Source organism: Ptychodera flava, chromosome 21 (genome assembly GCF_041260155.1).
Source record: "Ptychodera flava strain L36383 chromosome 21, AS_Pfla_20210202, whole genome shotgun sequence".
NCBI lineage: Eukaryota > Metazoa > Hemichordata > Enteropneusta > Ptychoderidae > Ptychodera > Ptychodera flava.
The window spans coordinates 3,451,994-3,468,973 of NC_091948.1; the positions used below are offsets into that span (position 1 = coordinate 3,451,994).

General features: G+C 38.4%; 2 protein-coding genes across 2 annotated transcripts in view; one reads left to right on the forward strand and one right to left on the reverse strand.

Moving 5' to 3' along the window:
* Window positions 1-588: 588 nt before the first annotated feature.
* Window positions 589-4,368, reverse strand: LOC139121117 (myeloid differentiation primary response protein MyD88-like). The gene is made up of 4 exons (XM_070685765.1): window positions 4,264-4,368; window positions 4,081-4,152; window positions 2,855-3,277; window positions 589-2,164 (listed from the first exon to the last, which is right to left on the reverse strand). The coding sequence occupies exons 2-4, from the start codon at window positions 4,115-4,117 to the stop codon at window positions 1,848-1,850; spliced, it is 777 nt and encodes a 258-aa protein (XP_070541866.1). The 5' UTR covers window positions 4,118-4,152; window positions 4,264-4,368; the 3' UTR covers window positions 589-1,847.
* Window positions 4,369-4,638: 270 nt separating this feature from the next.
* Window positions 4,639-16,980, forward strand: part of LOC139121116 (gamma-tubulin complex component 4-like) — a 32,235-nt gene continuing 19,893 nt past the window's right edge. The window contains exons 1-4 of the mRNA XM_070685763.1: window positions 4,639-4,869; window positions 7,858-8,011; window positions 12,284-12,390; window positions 13,564-13,754. Coding sequence (XP_070541864.1) covers window positions 4,792-4,869; window positions 7,858-8,011; window positions 12,284-12,390; window positions 13,564-13,754 — 530 coding nt within the window. The 5' untranslated portion in view covers window positions 4,639-4,791. The remainder of the gene's footprint in view (window positions 4,870-7,857; window positions 8,012-12,283; window positions 12,391-13,563; window positions 13,755-16,980) is intronic.

Genomic DNA, 16,980 nt, shown 5'->3' on the forward strand with positions numbered 1-16,980 from the left:
CTCAAAAAATCACTTTCAAACATCCAATCAGAAAAACAAAAGTCTACCCCTGTGCTCTGATGAAAGCTCCTTTCTGAATTTCTATACATAATGAAGATTTGCCTGACTTCATGTTAGGGCCCATGGAGAATTAAAACATATGAAGGGAACTTAGTGTGGATGGCCTCAAACCCCCTCCCCTCCCCTAAACGAAAGTTTGGAAGTGTGAAAATCCAACCAAACCTCATTCTGTATCTGCATACCTACCATCAGTAATTACACCGCTATGGAATTGCAATGATTTGTAGCAATGCGGTAACACACCAAACAATATCATGAATACCATATAGTGATATTTTGTGATATAAAAACATGTAGTGAGATGTTGTGATATTAAATCATGAAGTGCAACTTTTGCACATGGTAACTGAATTGCAGCCAAACCCTTCCCCCCTAAACACAGAAATTGCATTTACGATGCACATGTTTTAATTATCCACAGCCCTAAGTGAGTACGAATCACATTGTGTGTAACCCCATGAACTGTGCCCCTGCACAACTCTCTCTGACCAATGCTCCTCTGTTCCTTTGAAATTTACATATATCAAATGTAGTTGAATATAATTTGATTTATTTGATGTATAAAAGTAAAACTAATAAGGAAACTAGAATTACAAATATGAGCTAAATAGACAAATACAAGTACTCCATGAAAACTGATTGTGGGTAAAAAGATTATCAAAAATATACATGTCTTCTTTCATATAGTAAGTTTGTAGACATGGTGAATATTCCATGAAAACTTAGGAAAATATTGGGATCATGCTTTTATAGAAATGTACGGATCTAAATCATGTATACTAAAGACAATTTGATACTTGAATTGACATGCCCACCACTGTTGGTGTTCAGCGAGTGACAGTAAGCACATTTTGGCACATATCAAATAATTTGCATAAAACTTTTGAAGAAAGGCCTTTGAAAATTACAGAAAGTGTACTCACATTGATAATTTTAACTTGGGCACTCTTAAAAACTATGCAATATTTGAAGCAAAGATTTTAAATTCTTCCATGAAAAGGTAATATTTCTTACCTCAAATACTGAGAAACATATGTGCCTTAATTTGATTTGATGAGAGATCATGCCACCGATGGTGCAATACTAATTTACAAATGCTCCTTAATGGCACTTCAGATCAATGCTGAAAACCATACCTTTTGATAACAAGGAAAACTCGGGGCTTGAAAAAATGATTGAAACCATTGATATTGCATACAAAATAGCATAAACTTTTTGAATATTTGGCATACATGTCCTTTGCCGAACAAGAGTTGTCACTTTTGTTATCTACCCTACTTAAACTGTCACGGATGAGTATTGTAAAACAACACTAATTTTTGTTCAAATTGCTTGCACAAATTTGATATCTGCTTTCTCCTTCTGGGGTCCTTCAACTATGAGAAAACCACTAAGGCCAAAACCCCTCAGCAAGTAGGTTATACACTTAATTTCGTTATAATCCACTTCCTCTTTGTTACAATTCACTTCCGATAGTATACCTAAGCAAGTAGGTATATACACTTAATTTCGTTACAAGCGACTTCCTTTTGCACTTGCCTCACAGCTCAGTGCATTGTGGTGTACTGACATCTCAGGTGTTCGAACCTGTGGCAAGGATTTGATGCTAAACAAAATAGCAGAAAGAGAGTTAAAGCAAAGTGGTTTGTTTTTCTTCAGGATGGGACATTGTAAAATTTTAATTACCTGAATACATCAAAACGCTTTCAGCTTAATATATACAATGCTTTTGGCATTCACAAATTAACTTCAAATTTACTTTTATGAAATTAGTTAATGTTCCCATATTAAAAGCTAAAAAGCTGATGAAGAATCTGTCCCAAAATCTTATAAATGATGATGCAAAGGATTCCAGCTGTCACAAATTTAATAAAGTCTTTGTCTTGTTCACTTAAAGATTGTGTCGAAGAAACTTGGGGATCCTGTACTGCCTGGTTTCTGTTGATCGATGGTGTCTGCTGTACAGGATAAGGCAAGGATGTACTCCGTACGATATCAGGTGTAGGGCTTCTAGGAGGGGTGCTGTTGATTTGAGTAGTGCTCAAACGAGCGCTTTGCAAGTCCATTTGATGATAGAACTCTTCAACAGTTGGTGGTACAGGAACTGAAAAGGTAGTTTTAGAAATTGAATGACAATTGCAAGCTATACATATAGGATTATACACTCACTTCCAGTAAAAATATATTATATCATTGTTTTAATAATGGTATGACAAAGAACATTATCAGAACACTGTTTGTGTATGAATTTAGCAAATCTGCAGTCACATATAAATTGCAAATGGAGCACCGTTCATTTAACAGACACACCAAAGCTACACAAAATTATAGGTTTGTCTCTATTCCCAAGTCTCTTAATTGATACATAAAAATTTGTTTATGCTATTCACATGCATGATTATAAACATCAGTCAGCGTTTTCCACAGCTTTAAAATGGCAGAATGGAAGTAAATATCCATAACAATATATAATTTACATATTTAATTGCAGTTAAAATGTCTTTCATATGCTTATTAATATTATCAGTAGACAGAGGGGTGGCCCACCTCTCAAGATCCCCTTGTGGAGAACTTAAAAGAAGTTCACTGTTCAGAACTGTGCAGTACTACGTAGAAGTTATCTTTTAAGATTTTTTGCTACTGGTAACATACTGATGCATGTCTATATTCAAATATTTCAAAGCAGACATGACAAAAAAAGGCCAGTGCGGCTAGTCTAGGTCATTGCACGCAAGGAGAGGAAAAAAGCCTTTCTTTTTGGCTTACAAGTAAATCCTCAGATCATCAAACTTACTTTCATGGGACACACTGTATGGAACATTCAGGGACTGACACAGCTTTTGCCAGAAGTACTGCCGTTGAGTTCCCTCTGTGATATCCAAGTGATAGATTTGCCTGAATTTGCGATCAACTTTACACTTCGATATGAAAACAGGAATCACCCGGACATTGTTTTGCCTAAGCGTGCTGTTGAGTGCCTCATAACTGGCAAAAAGATTCCACTCTTCTTCATAAAAGTCCTTGCTAAAGAGAATGACACAATAGCGACTGTTCTCTGAGCTGTTGAGGATGTTGTCTGCAATTGGTAACCCTGCCACATGATCCCTCTCAGACAGGCATACTTTCAGTCCCAACTGGTTTTCAAGAACTGGTCGGAAGTGTTCCAAAACATAGCCAAGGTGCTTCGGATAATATAGCAGGTTCACATCATACTTGCCTGAATATAAAGAGATATTAGATAATGAGAGAGCCTGTAGCTGAGGTGATTATAGTTTCACATGGTTCGAACATCCCTATCTTGTAAATAGCCTGATGTCAACTTTTTCTGGACAATTTTATCTTTGAATATCTTAACAGTTTTGTTCCTCTTAACCACGGTCCCTCTAGAGGGACCGTGTCTTAACCGTATAAAAAATCCTTAACTACAGGAATCTCTCACAAGTTTAGATTTTGCAACCATAAACTGAAAATTATGAAACAGGCAGACATATACAAAAACATTACTTATTAACAGAACGTGTGATTACTGTAACAATCAAGAAACAGAAGATGAAATACATTTCCTACTCCATTGTAATAGATATTCACAGCAGAGAAACCGGAATATTAACATCATCCAACTGTACAACCCCCAATGCAATGAGTTGACCACACAAAATAAACTAATATATGTGATGAACGCAAACATAATATGTGTACCACCAGCAAAATATATAAATGAATGTATGAATATTAGGAATGAATCTCACTGATATTTCCCCCCATACTTTATCCACTCATATTATGAGTTGTCCAATGTTCACATGTTTTTTTTTACTCTGGCCCTCTCTGAAATTTTTTTTTGCTTGATACAGTAATCGTTATCGGTTGTCTCGTTTTGATCACTTATTGTCATGTAACAACCATTGTCCACCCAACAATAGGTGTGACAAGTGTTATGACAATAAACTAAAGTAAAGTAAAAGATTGAAGCAAAGGCAGCAGGAAAGGATCACCTATGATTAGAGTGACGTCACTTACCACGACAGACTGTATGTGACCAATAACCGCCATCCATCGTGTGTTAGCCCAGTGGAAAGACTAGTAGAAGTAAACTAAAGTGTACATGTAAACCACTACACGCACTCTTGAGGTTACTTCACCGTCGATGTAGCGGAAGATTCGGAAATATAGCTCAATACGTGCCAGTTGCCGCGTATATTTATATCTTCATATATTTGTCTTTATGAAATCACTACCCTTACTAAATCAAAGCTTTCTGTACAGTGTACTTGACCAAAATGCTAATTGTCAACAGTATTTCGCCGAACCTAAAAGATCGCAGTAACTCTTCGATCGGAGAGACATAAGACGTCAAACGGAAGTAACTCAAACTCTTTGTCGAAATGACCTGCCACTGTCGGTCACGACTCGGATATTGCTGATCGATACTTCCGTAAAGCCCAACGGCCGTTGTATACGAGACAAACGCCAGTCCAACTCGTGCTACATCGCATGCTGATGATATCACACAACATGCAGGGCCGAGACTGGCGAGTGATGGGGAATCCCTATGACGTCATTCCTGATCTCTGATTGGTCAAACACTCAGCCGCCATTTTTGACCGATTTTGTACCTAGGGCTCCGGTTCCTTTTCTCGGTTTCCGCTTGTTTTTTGCTGCATATGTTGGCCATTTCCGTATTCAAAGTTATTCTAGGGACATAGAAAGTGTATATTGCTATGTAAGGCAATGTTGCACGAATTATTACTTGCTCTTAGTGGCTTTCCTGGAAGTATATTCATACACGATAAAACGAGAGGTATCCAGGTAAGAATCGTGTTGATTCATGCTTTGGCCTTGCACAGTTGCTGGTAGCTGCAAAATTGTAGCTCTACGGTGAGGCGGTCGGTGAGTTTTGGTCTTTGCGACCTCGCTCTCCTGGTGAGCGATGTCGCAAAAACCAAAACTCACCGACCGCCTCACCGTAGAGCTACAATTTTGCAGCTAAGTTGCTGGAGGTTTTGCCTGGGTTGTTGGTTTGACGACAAAACCTACTTTCGCAGCCCACAGCTCCAGGCAAAACCTCGAGCTACTGTACTGCAGCAACATGTATTGCTTTACGATATAACCCCAGGACCAACTTAATTTCCCATAGGCCTTGAAAGATAAAGTCTAAAATCAACCACAAAAATCATGTTGACAGATGTTTCAGTTTCAGTGCTGATTGAGTTTTTCGTAGGCTAAGTCTGCTGAATTTTTTAGGAAGTGATGAAAATAGCAACCCTAATTGTTTTTTATGCTGATTGCAATGATTTCTCATTGCTACGGGCCACGTATAGCTGCAGTACTGTAGCTCGAGGTTTTGCTTTGGCATTTGGGTCGGACCACAGGCACTTGGCACATTATCACGTACGGTGATTCTTTTATTGAATAATCAAGTCGTATATATACATTCTACATAATAAATACGATTATTATCCCAGCAATGTGCCAAGCGCCTGTGGTCCGACCCAAATGCCAAAGCAAAACCTCGAGCTACAGTACTGCAGCTATACGAGGCCCGTAGAAATGAGAAATCGTTGCAATCAGCATAAACACAATTAGGGGTTACTATTTCCATTCCTTCCTAAAAAATTTCAGCAGACTTACCCTACGAAAAACCTATAGGCCTACATGTTGACTGATGAATGGCTATGGCTGCCTGGCTCGGGCCCGGCGAACACCTTCCCATCCTGTCTGTGCAGCAGTGGACAATGGGCCCTAGCCGAGCCCAAGCCCCGCAGAGCTCTACAGCCGCTCAGATAAGCTAGCCGACATGTACAGTAATATCACGTGCTGTTATTCTTTATTAAATAATTAAGTCATGTAGACATTCTACACATTGATGATTATGCAGTGCGTTCGCCGGGCCCGAGCCAGGCAGCCATAGCCATTCATCAGTCAACATGTAGGCCTATAGGCTTACACTAATATCACGTACGGTGATTCTTTTATTGAATAATCAAGTCGTATATAGACATTCTACATATTAAATACGATTATTATCCCAGCAATGTGCCAAGCGCCTGTGGGTTGGACGGCAAATTTTGAGCCAAATAGCCAGGCAAAACTTCGAGCAACAGTACTGCAGCTACGGACATTGATATAAATGCTCCTTATATTACCACAGAATGCTACAATCATCTTTCACAACAGTCTGCATTTTGATTCAAGCTGACAATCTTTACAATAATATTTCAAATCCAAGCTCAGACCAAACAAGCAGCACCAATGCAGATATCAAAACTCAAAAGGTCCTAAATATTTTTCACCTGAACTACATTGTACCTTTGTGGGTAAAGAACAATACTGGTCTTGTGCCATGACAGATGGACTCATCTTTGACTTTATGAGCTGTTAATAAGTTGTTAAATCAAGGTATATAGTAACTCTAAAAAAGAGAGGGTCTATCATAAAGGTGACAGTTTTCCGTGTTTGCGATACTAGGTAGTAAAAACTAATGGAGGGTATTTCCTGCATTGGATGGGCAATCGACATATCTTTCTTTGACACAGTACTGTACAGTGTACAGAGATAGAGTACTGGTGACTACTGATACAATCCAAGCTTGTGTTATAAAAATCTTTAATATATAATCTGAATTGTTAATTACCATAATTAATAAATCAATGTATTGCGTGATGGCTGTGAGACAAAGGCATCATCTGACAATGGAAGTAGCACTACCTCCATGATCTTAACCCTTTCACCCCCAGTTCCCTGTATACAGGTCCAACTTTACCATAGAAAACAATGGATTTGGGACAAACCATGGTGGTGAAAGGATTAAAGTGTCAGCCCCTCGAGAGAGTAACGTAACATATCAGTAAACACACAACTCCTTAAATGCCTGTTGCACTTGTCAAAGATCAAGATACGGCTAAACTTGTGGCAGAATGCCTGTTGTTCAACATACCTCGCTTTCCTCCACTGACCACAATATGGACAGGACAAAGCAACAGCAAGCTTTGTTTGATCATGTAGGTGGAAGCGAGTTTCCCATCTATGGCGTGATGATTTTAGCCTAGACCCTATTTCTTCGCTTTGGCTTCCATGCCTTCGTCCCCACTCCATTTAACCTCGCGAGCAGTGTAAAAAACAGCTCATTTCAATTAGACTGTCGACAGTCCCTCGTGCCTTCTTTGACCGGATTCACTTTATTGTAAAGTGCGGTAGCAATCAAACGTAGGCGATCGAGCGCCGAAGGCTTGAGGCCGAGTGCCGAAGGCGTGAGATCGAGTGCCGAAGGCACGAGCTTGTACCAGCAAATACCGGAAGCTACGCCAATACGCCAGACCAAGCAGTACAAGTGACTGGCAAGAGTCTAATTTCAATCTGAATGGTCGCAAACAAAGACTGTGACATCACTGGCGTCCCTTTCAAAGTCAATCACACAAAATGATCTGCTCATGATTGGCCTATGATTATGGGTGTTACTCATAAAATAGCCAGAGAACATGTGCCTTTATATTGCAGAATGAATATTCTTCAATTTCTGTTAAAACGGAAAATATAGGACATGCATGTTATGCATCACTAGTTTTGACCCACTTGACTTGATATGACATACAAACTTGGCAGAATAAGGACTTTAATGATACGTAACTGTCAACGTGACATGATTTGAAAAATTATATCAACTCTGTTGTGATTTTTGATTTGTACATCTTGCATGACAGGAGATATTGGAAGAACAGTGTTGGACACTGAAATATCGGCCTGTATATGAATGACAAATAAATAAATAAATAAATAAATAAATAAATATGTTTTCAGGTTGCAAGTGATCTACCCTTCATACACAGAAACGAGGTTGATCTACTGAATAGAATTTGCCGGCTCGGCACATACTACAAGAAATTTCAAGAATTCATCAAGATATACAGGGGTACACCTACACTAGTTGAAGACAATGCAGCCACAAACAGAGGTAAGTCACTGCAACAAATGAAACAAAACTTCAATGTAAGATAAGGCACAGGTAGAGCAATCATGCTGCAAATCAGCCCAGAGTTGGTCGCTGTTGTTAACCCAGACTACTGTACTGTTGCAGTCCATGGTGATAATGCTGTAAACTGGACAGGCAGGGCATTGAGTTTGAATATATATCGCCCAAACGTGGGACTATGCTAGAGGGTAGGTGACCATTTGCCCGACGTAAGGAGGGCAAATGGTCTCCTGCCCTAAGGGTACATATAGTCCCTTGTTTGGGCTATATGTTTTTAATACATGCCTCTCTTACACAGTTTTCACTCAAAATATTAGGTTTATTGGCAAATGATAATAAAATGCTTTATTTCCATCTTAGACAAAAATCTGTTGAAAATGGAATGATTTTTATTATTGAATGGCATAATGATATATGTTATGTTATGTTATGCGGTTTATAAATTTTTTTCTGCAAATTATTCCAAAAACCAGATTTCCTATGCAAAACATGAAATTTCGACATTTCTACGTATCAAAAGTTGTCAATTTGAAAATAGTCCTGGTTCACTTTCAGTCAAATGATGACTGTACGGCCCTCGATGTCATCGACGAGTTATCATTGAATACTATTGAGCGTGAGACATTCGATATATGAGGCATGCTATAAAATGACCCTTGACCTAACTCAAGACCGCATCGTCATGTCACACTTGCCTTACCTCTGTACAGAATATTCTAACAGCAAACATGCTGAGTGAAGCCTACATCCAGGTTTTTTTGAATCCTTCTATATCTGTTAAGGTCAACATTTCTTCATAAGAAACAAAGGAGTGTTGTCATATTTGCTGCTGCAATGGTTTCATGATGCACCCAAAAGAGATCCTCTCTACCACAGTCCCTCTATCCACCGGTCTGGAAACGTGGCTGGTTTCTTTGTGACACTCCGTGATATGAACAAACACACGATTCACACTTTAAACAAAGGACACTGACAATGTTCAACTGGCCGTTATATCGATGTCGCTACCCCACGATCCTATGACAGCCGCAATGTGATCATTCAAAAACATGACGTTTGTGGGTTGTTATTTTCAGAATATCACAAAGCATTACAACTTGTTCCCTTTAGAAACACTAAACAATTTATTTTTTCATTAAATGGGTAACGTTGCCCCACTAGATAAAGCTTGAAAGGGACCACACATTATGGTTGCATTATGATCACAATCGAAAAACAAAATGGCCACACATTATTCGCAAGTGTCATGGACTGTTGCCTGAAATCAAGAAGACAGGCAAAATCAGCTGAATATTAACATCGACAGCTGAGTAGTTCATTACCAAACTTGTTATTGTGTTGACATGATAGCATTTTGTAAAAGGTATTTACTGTGCCTGAGCGCGAGCGTACGTATCGAGAGTTCGCCATATTGACGCTACATGGGAAAATATGCGAATAAAATCTACATGCATTTCTCAGCAGTTGTCGTTCCTATTCTGCTCAGTTAACAGACATAATTTCACAGAATATTACACAGAAAACATATTTAGATCATATTTGGAGGCACTGACTACTACTTGCTAGAGAAAGGGACGCAAATTTTCCGGTGTGTTTCCAGCCGTGCCTGAGCGAGCGTACGTATCGAGAGTTCGCCATATTGACGCTACATGGGAAAATGTGCGACCACACAACTAAAATCTACATGCATTTCTGCAGTTGTCTTACCTATTCTGTTCAGTTAACAGACATGATTTCACAGAATATTACACAGAAAACATATTTAGATCATATTTGGAGGCACTGAATACTAGCATTGCAAGAGAAAGGGACCACAAATTTTCCGGTGTGATTCCAGCTGTTGCTTGTGCTACGTACGTCAACCCACTCGCAGCGGTCAACCCCAGAAATTATTGCACACTATCATCATTTACGATGGGATAAGGATCACGAAAAACACACACCGGTTTCAGGATATGATAATTTCTGTCTTCGTGTCGTAGATAGACGCAGAGAACACTTAATAGAGCCAAAAACAGCGAAAATTCAAGAAAAGCGTACACACAATCGGGGACTGTGGCATGCAGGACAAACCCAAGCTATGCATCATCACGTGACTGGCCCTCACGTCGTATCGTGGTTCGGCTGTGCGGTCTAGGTGATTGACACCGTTTACAATAGGCGTTTCCAGACCGGTGGATAGAGGGACTGTGTCTCTACATATCTTTTAGTCAAATTTGGAAGTGCACTTGCACAGATTTAATAGGTTCCTCTATACTCTCTGTGCATCATCTTCAGAAATTAATTTCATTCATCTATGATCTTGGCCTGCTAAGTAGGCCTACATGTATAACCTGAAATATCTCGAAACAAGTTTTGCTAAATACTTTCGGCATATAAAGGATAAGGACAAGAATTTTGCGTGTGTCGGCTTACCACCAAAACTGAGCTGTCATTTTGAATAGCTTCAGAGAAATAACTATACACATACAATATTGAAAATTATTATACACAGGTCTGCATCTGTAACCAACAGAGTTTCATTGTACAGTAAGTTCGGTATCAGAGGATGCGGAGTCCAATAAATTTGATGCAGAGTACAATAACTTTAAGTGTTATTATACGCTATTTGACCTTTGACTTCATAACACCTTTTCGTCAACATGGAGAAAAACAAAAGAAAGTTTTACAATTTTTACAAAAACTATACTTCAAAACATGTAGTACTTCAGGTAATGAATAATAGTCATTCTGACACTTGAGAATTTTGAGTGAAATTATGTTGCTGACCTACAATTTCTACCACGTGCACTGTGTTGTGGGGCTGGGAGTTTCTCCCGGAATCACAGACTTGGCTTTCTTGCACGATCTGCATTGCTATAAATTATTGATGAGATGACGTTTGTATTTACTATTATTCATGAGATCACATCATCGTATTTGGCATATTGGGAGGAGTTACCTCTCGATCCCCGAAGATATATACATGTGCATAAAACTTGCATGGCGTTGTTGATAAAATGTTGAGTGCGATCAGTCCAACCTAAGTCAGCATGGCCTCTGTTCATCAGCGAAAACATAATCGGACCAGCCTTCAATTGCACAAGTCATATCAACATTCTGGTCACTGATGTAGCCTACACAGTTTTCATTCTGTCTGTTCAGTCCTTTTTCGTTCAACTTCTAGGCTTCTAATTTTCCTGACTATAACTTCCAACGGCTTTTCTCTTGTAATATCGCATGGTTTGCAATGGTCAACCAATCAGTTTTAAAACGCGGCCGATTTGTGAACTTTATACCGTATTTGCTAAGTGTGTAACGTACTTGATGTTGATCTGGATGCCAGAACAACCGGGGAAGGTTGTCAATCATTTTTTATTTGCCTTACGTCGCTGTGTACACAGTCTGTCTGGCTGCCGGTACTTTACAAGAAGTCCAAGTAGGTGAATCCGGCAGAAACTAACTCACTATACTGCGCAGACTCAAAGGTAATGCGTTCAATTAATCACAAGGAAACCTGGCCTTGGCTGCCAAATTTCAAATAGGTTTGTATGAAATAGGAGAGATACACGAGAATCAATTACAAAAGATTTTTTTAGAAATTCACCGACTTGAACCAAGTCTAGCTTTGGTATTGTCCTCAATGCTATGCATCTCAGATAGTACATGTATGTCTGCTGCACGATGTACTGGGACATAAATCAAGGTATATTGTGAATAACTTTATATTATATACATGTACCCTGTGTCACTAACTGTAGCAGGGAAGTGCATGAGTAATTCAGATGGAAACAGCAAAGAAAAAGTATAAGCAACAAGCAAAACCAGTGGTTACAACCATTTTATTTTTGCAACGCTAAAACTACCTTGTCATTGGATTAACCATACATGTATGTAAATGTATACACTCAATGTAGAATGCGCCTCAGGGACAGATATTCAGACTCTTGAACTTTTACATTTTTTCTTTGATCTACCACATGTGGGGGCTAATTTTGAACTCATTGGATAAGAAAACTTTACACCATTCGAAATTTTTATTTTTCTCCATAGAGTTAGCTCAGGGATGGTGGCCATTTTGAATTTCCAATATTGTCAAATGTTAAGTAATTTGTTTCTTTAGTACCAAACTTTCCTTGGTGACCCCTGATTTTATTCTTGATTTAATAAGAGTGTGGTTGAAAGTTTTATTGAGGAAAGTTTGAGCATTAAGTCTTTCAATTTCGAGGCACGTACTACCGTAAGAGTGAATCAGTCTTAAATTCTACCCATCAGATACAAACAGAAGATTACAAGATGGCATTTACTTGAGAGGGTTATGTAGCGGTCTTGACAGAGTGCTGGAGCCGTACAGGCAGGATCTTCTGGCCGTTGAACAGCAGGTAAACAAATACATACTAGCAAGCATTGCGACTTCAACACTGCCTCTTGCTGCAGTTTGGATGCTTAATTTTTATTTATTTATCTATTTATTTATTTCACTTTATTTAGGACTAAATCTTTCCATAGATCTCTGATTTCACTGGTAAAAAAATCACTTGAAACTAGTGCAGCTGTTTTTTGTCAAAATCATGGAAGTGATTAAGTTCTGAAGAGTCACTCCAAAGATGCCCAAAGGGCCCAAGATAATACAATGTGATGCAAAATATTTTATAACACATAAAGTCTTGGAGTATTTGTGACATCTCAGGGACATTACAGTTCCTAGTGTATTCAGTGGAGTTGAATCTTCGTGAAAGACAATTTTTGCTCTCTGGCTACTGACACTAGAATCTGGAATTGACCCTGCTTAACTACATGGCACATGACCACTAATTAATTTCCCATAGACCACCACGCTAGCGTAGAGCTCAATTTTCTTATTTTAAAACATTCAGCGACACGAATTCTCGTAACAGGTGTAAGGTCAATGTCAGCTTGACTTCTGATGAGTTTTTTCGTGTTTGTATGTTCACAGAAATTTTAAGTTAGTAATGAAAATAGCGCCCTCAGTGGTGTTGTTGACAAAATTCAAGCTCAATGTTATGATTTCTGTGGCCCTTATAACTCCTCATATTACCACAGAATGCTTCAGCCACTATTCACAACAGTCTGCATTTTGATTCAAGCAGAAAAATATCTTTACAAAAGTACTTCAAATTAAATTTCAAACCAAACAAGCATCCATGCAGGTATCAAAACTTCAAAGTCCTCATTAATTTTCACCTGAACTGTCTTCGTAGGTAATGAACCTGGATGTAAGTTAGTGGTCTTGTGGCATATAGGCTCAGTAATATTTACCAGCATGTATTTACTGGTTATCTTTTTAACTTACAGTGCTTGATTTAAATTGAAATACTCATCTGTTAGTTTGCCCAGGACAACCCATAAATATTAACCCACTTACCATAATAGGCAAATGCTCTTGTGTTCTTGTTTCAATCACTACCATGTGATTTTTTGTCACCAAGTGTCCACTGAACACCGCAGTAACCATCTCACACCACTATCACTTTGGTGTAGGCTGATAGCTATATCAGTACGTTTATGGAAAAGATTTTGTTTTACTTCCTCAGATACTTCGAGATCCGCACCTTTCTGTGGCATTTATTCAGGAGCGTTTGGAAGAGTACCAGTCCCTGTTTCCAGCCCTGTCAACTGTTCTTGACCAAATCCTCTACCACAAAGTACATGGCTGTCACATTCTGGAAATCCTGCACCGCAATGCAGCATGCGGCCTTCCTTCTTTGAAACAAGCACTAGAAAGGTAAGTCATGTCATTGTTACATATGGCTCAAAACTTTTGAAAATACTACTCATCTCAAAATGCATTCAGAGGCTGAGGATAGGAAAACCCTATCAGTGATTTTGTAATGTGCCAGTTAAAGCATAGACTATTGTCTATGGTTAAAGACTCATCTGCCAATATCTTGACTTTGGGACATTGTATCTCCTAGCCCACTTGATCTTCTAAAATGTCAGTCATCTTAACCCTTTCAACATCATAGTTTGGCTCAAACCCATTATTAAGAATGGTAAGAGTGGACCTGTTTACAGGAAATTAGGGGTGACAGGTACAACAGTTCTCAACATGTCAATTGTTTATCAGTATCAAGTATCTCTAGTACCGGTACCAATTCCTTCATTGTACATCAAGTGATGACGAGAAGCAACAGAGAATATCTTACACTACTATCGACAGTCTGTTGGAAAAGCAAAAATTTTAAATCTCAACAGCAAAGCAGAATTTTCCAAAAATGATAAATATCATTAAATAATAAGAAATGAAATGAAGAAATAATTAAGAAAATAATCAGTTTGCAAAGATGAACAGACTAAATTTAGTCTAATATGAAGAAAATGGGTCCAATGTTTATTATAAAAGCAGTTTGGGTTTCCTAGGGGGCCTGCCATTGCTTTGTAAAGCAACCAGACACCATAGAGTTACATTACATTGATTTGTAAAATTGTTAGCATGGGTCAAGCTTTCTTCAGTCATGCCACTATAATTAGTCCCTTGATTACCTTGATTCATTCGTAATAGATAACTTTCCAAGAATTTATAATGAAAATACTCCCATTTCCTCCAAAGTGCTAGGCTTAAAGATCATAGGGCAATATAACCCTCTTCAGTCTTATCTTTGCTTGGCTAAAACTCATAGGCCTTGAAAGAGAATAACATTTAAAAGGTTGCACTTTCTAATCAAGATTTAAAGGTGTTTGTTTGGTATGACTGGATTGTGGTATGATGCAGATGTTATTATCATTTTAAAAATAATTAGATGCACATTGATAACAAGATTTTATGATGAAATACATATTGGGCTTTGCTTTGTATACTATGCCATGTAGCATCTGGAATTTTTATCACTGCTGAAGGGTAGGGTAGGCTTGAACAGAAACCACTGCTCTGTGATAATGAGCTTATGGTAATAAAGCTGATATAGATGCAGTTCAATAATGTAGTAATCTTCTACATTGTATTCTTGAAGAGAAATTGCTGTTTTTAATTAAGCTTATGGTAAGTACACTCATGTCCCTGCTGTAGTTTAACGCAGTATGCACCTCATAAGTGAACGACTTAAATGTTTGCCAAAACTTTCCTCAAGGTATCTTTCAGCCATTCTGTTTCAAAATCAAGATTCAAAAATAAAAACCAGGGGGTCACGGTGCAAATTTTGGTACTAGAGAAACAAATTACCCGAGATTTGCAGATAGCACATACAGATAGCATACATGCAAAGAGAAGTGGAAATTAAATATTTGAACTTTTGGAGATACTTGTATTTCTGTCAACATTACAATGAGTGTTTAAATATACTGTAACTCTGGAATTATTAGTGTTTGATTTGTTTATTTGGTACTGGAAAATGAACGAGATGTATAACAATCAAATTTTTTATAAAATAATTCACTGCCAGCAACCAACATTTCTGCCACATGTATCTTTACTTTACAAGCACACGTGCTTGTGATCTACGGGTTGGGGGAGTTAGCGTTCATTCATCCCCTGTAGTTCGTGATCTTGGTGTTACACTTGATGCAACAGCATCTATGTCAGCTCATATCACAAATTTATCTAAGTCTGCTTCATTTGCTTTATGGAAAATTGGAAAAATCCGTAATCTTCTTGATACAAGTTCTGCAGAAAAATTAGTACATGCGTTTGTTACATCAAGACTCGATTACTGTAATAGTTTAATGTTTGGCCTTCCGAATTATCAAATCAGGAAGTTACAACTTATACAAAATTCAGCTGCACGTCTTGTATTGAAAATTAAGAAAGCAGATTCTATTCAACCAGTACTACATAGTTTACACTGGCTACCTATTTATAAGCGAACAGAGTTTAACATTTTGTGCTTAACATTCAAGGTTTTAAACGACAGTGTGAATTGATGGCGGTGTGAACGTATGCTGAGTGAGCTCCTCCTCTTTTTGATGGTACTGCAGTGTTCTTGGCCTTCTACCCGAAGATAATCAGCGAACTGAGGTTTTTATTACTGACATTATCTAATTATCGTAGATGTAGCCTGCCGCAACAGTTCTGTGATAAGCTATTAGCGGAAAAACCTGCTGCCTGCCGCCACCAAGTGGTTTGAAGTTGAGCCCTCGTGTTCCCGCCATCTTGCTTTTTTACTATTTTAGCAACTTTTTTAGCAATTTCCTGTCCTGCATGACCTGAATGCTAGTTTACAGTGAAGACTGAAGTTTTCTTTTTAACAAGCGAAGTCATTTTATGCACAGCTGTGAACTTTTATCTTCTGTGTGGTGAACTTTATGTGTGTGAAATCCTGTTTTTACTTACACCTCGTCGAGTTTATCCTGCTGTGCTTTTTATCTCGTATGCTGCTGTGACCAAGCGGCTGCTGACGTCATTTTCCCGCGTGTTTCTTGTCGTCATTTCTGTAATCCCAGTTCCAGGATTGAATTTCTGCACCAGTCGCTTTTCTACAAACTGCTGTATCTTTCAGTGTACAATGGCACTCTCTGTCAGACCTACCAGAACTAGGAAATCACCGCAAATCTATACCCCATCCAAGCCACTCAATGATAAAACTGTCATGAACTACTCCCTTAATCCAAAGAAAACCATCCAGAAGAAAGCCGACGCATGCAACAGATACTATCATTGCGATGTTGAATTTACCAAGGGCGGACTTGTTCTCAGTCTATCTGCAGCAGCATATGAAATATTCAAATCATCCATCAATGATTATTACCGTAACCACCACTTCACAACATCTTCAAAAGTCGACAAGAACGGATTCGAATGTGAGCAATCCATATCTATTAAATCATCTCCTCGTGGAAGACAACTATTCAGAATTAATTTTTATCATACTACGTCACGCATAATGGTAAATGGTAATCAACTTTGCAACTTTGTATCCAGTGATTTACCTGAACTATTACATACTCTTCAAAGTCATCCAAACCTTAAACAGATTAATAGCAAAATTGAACAGGCCTGTGCGGATTACCTGGCAAGA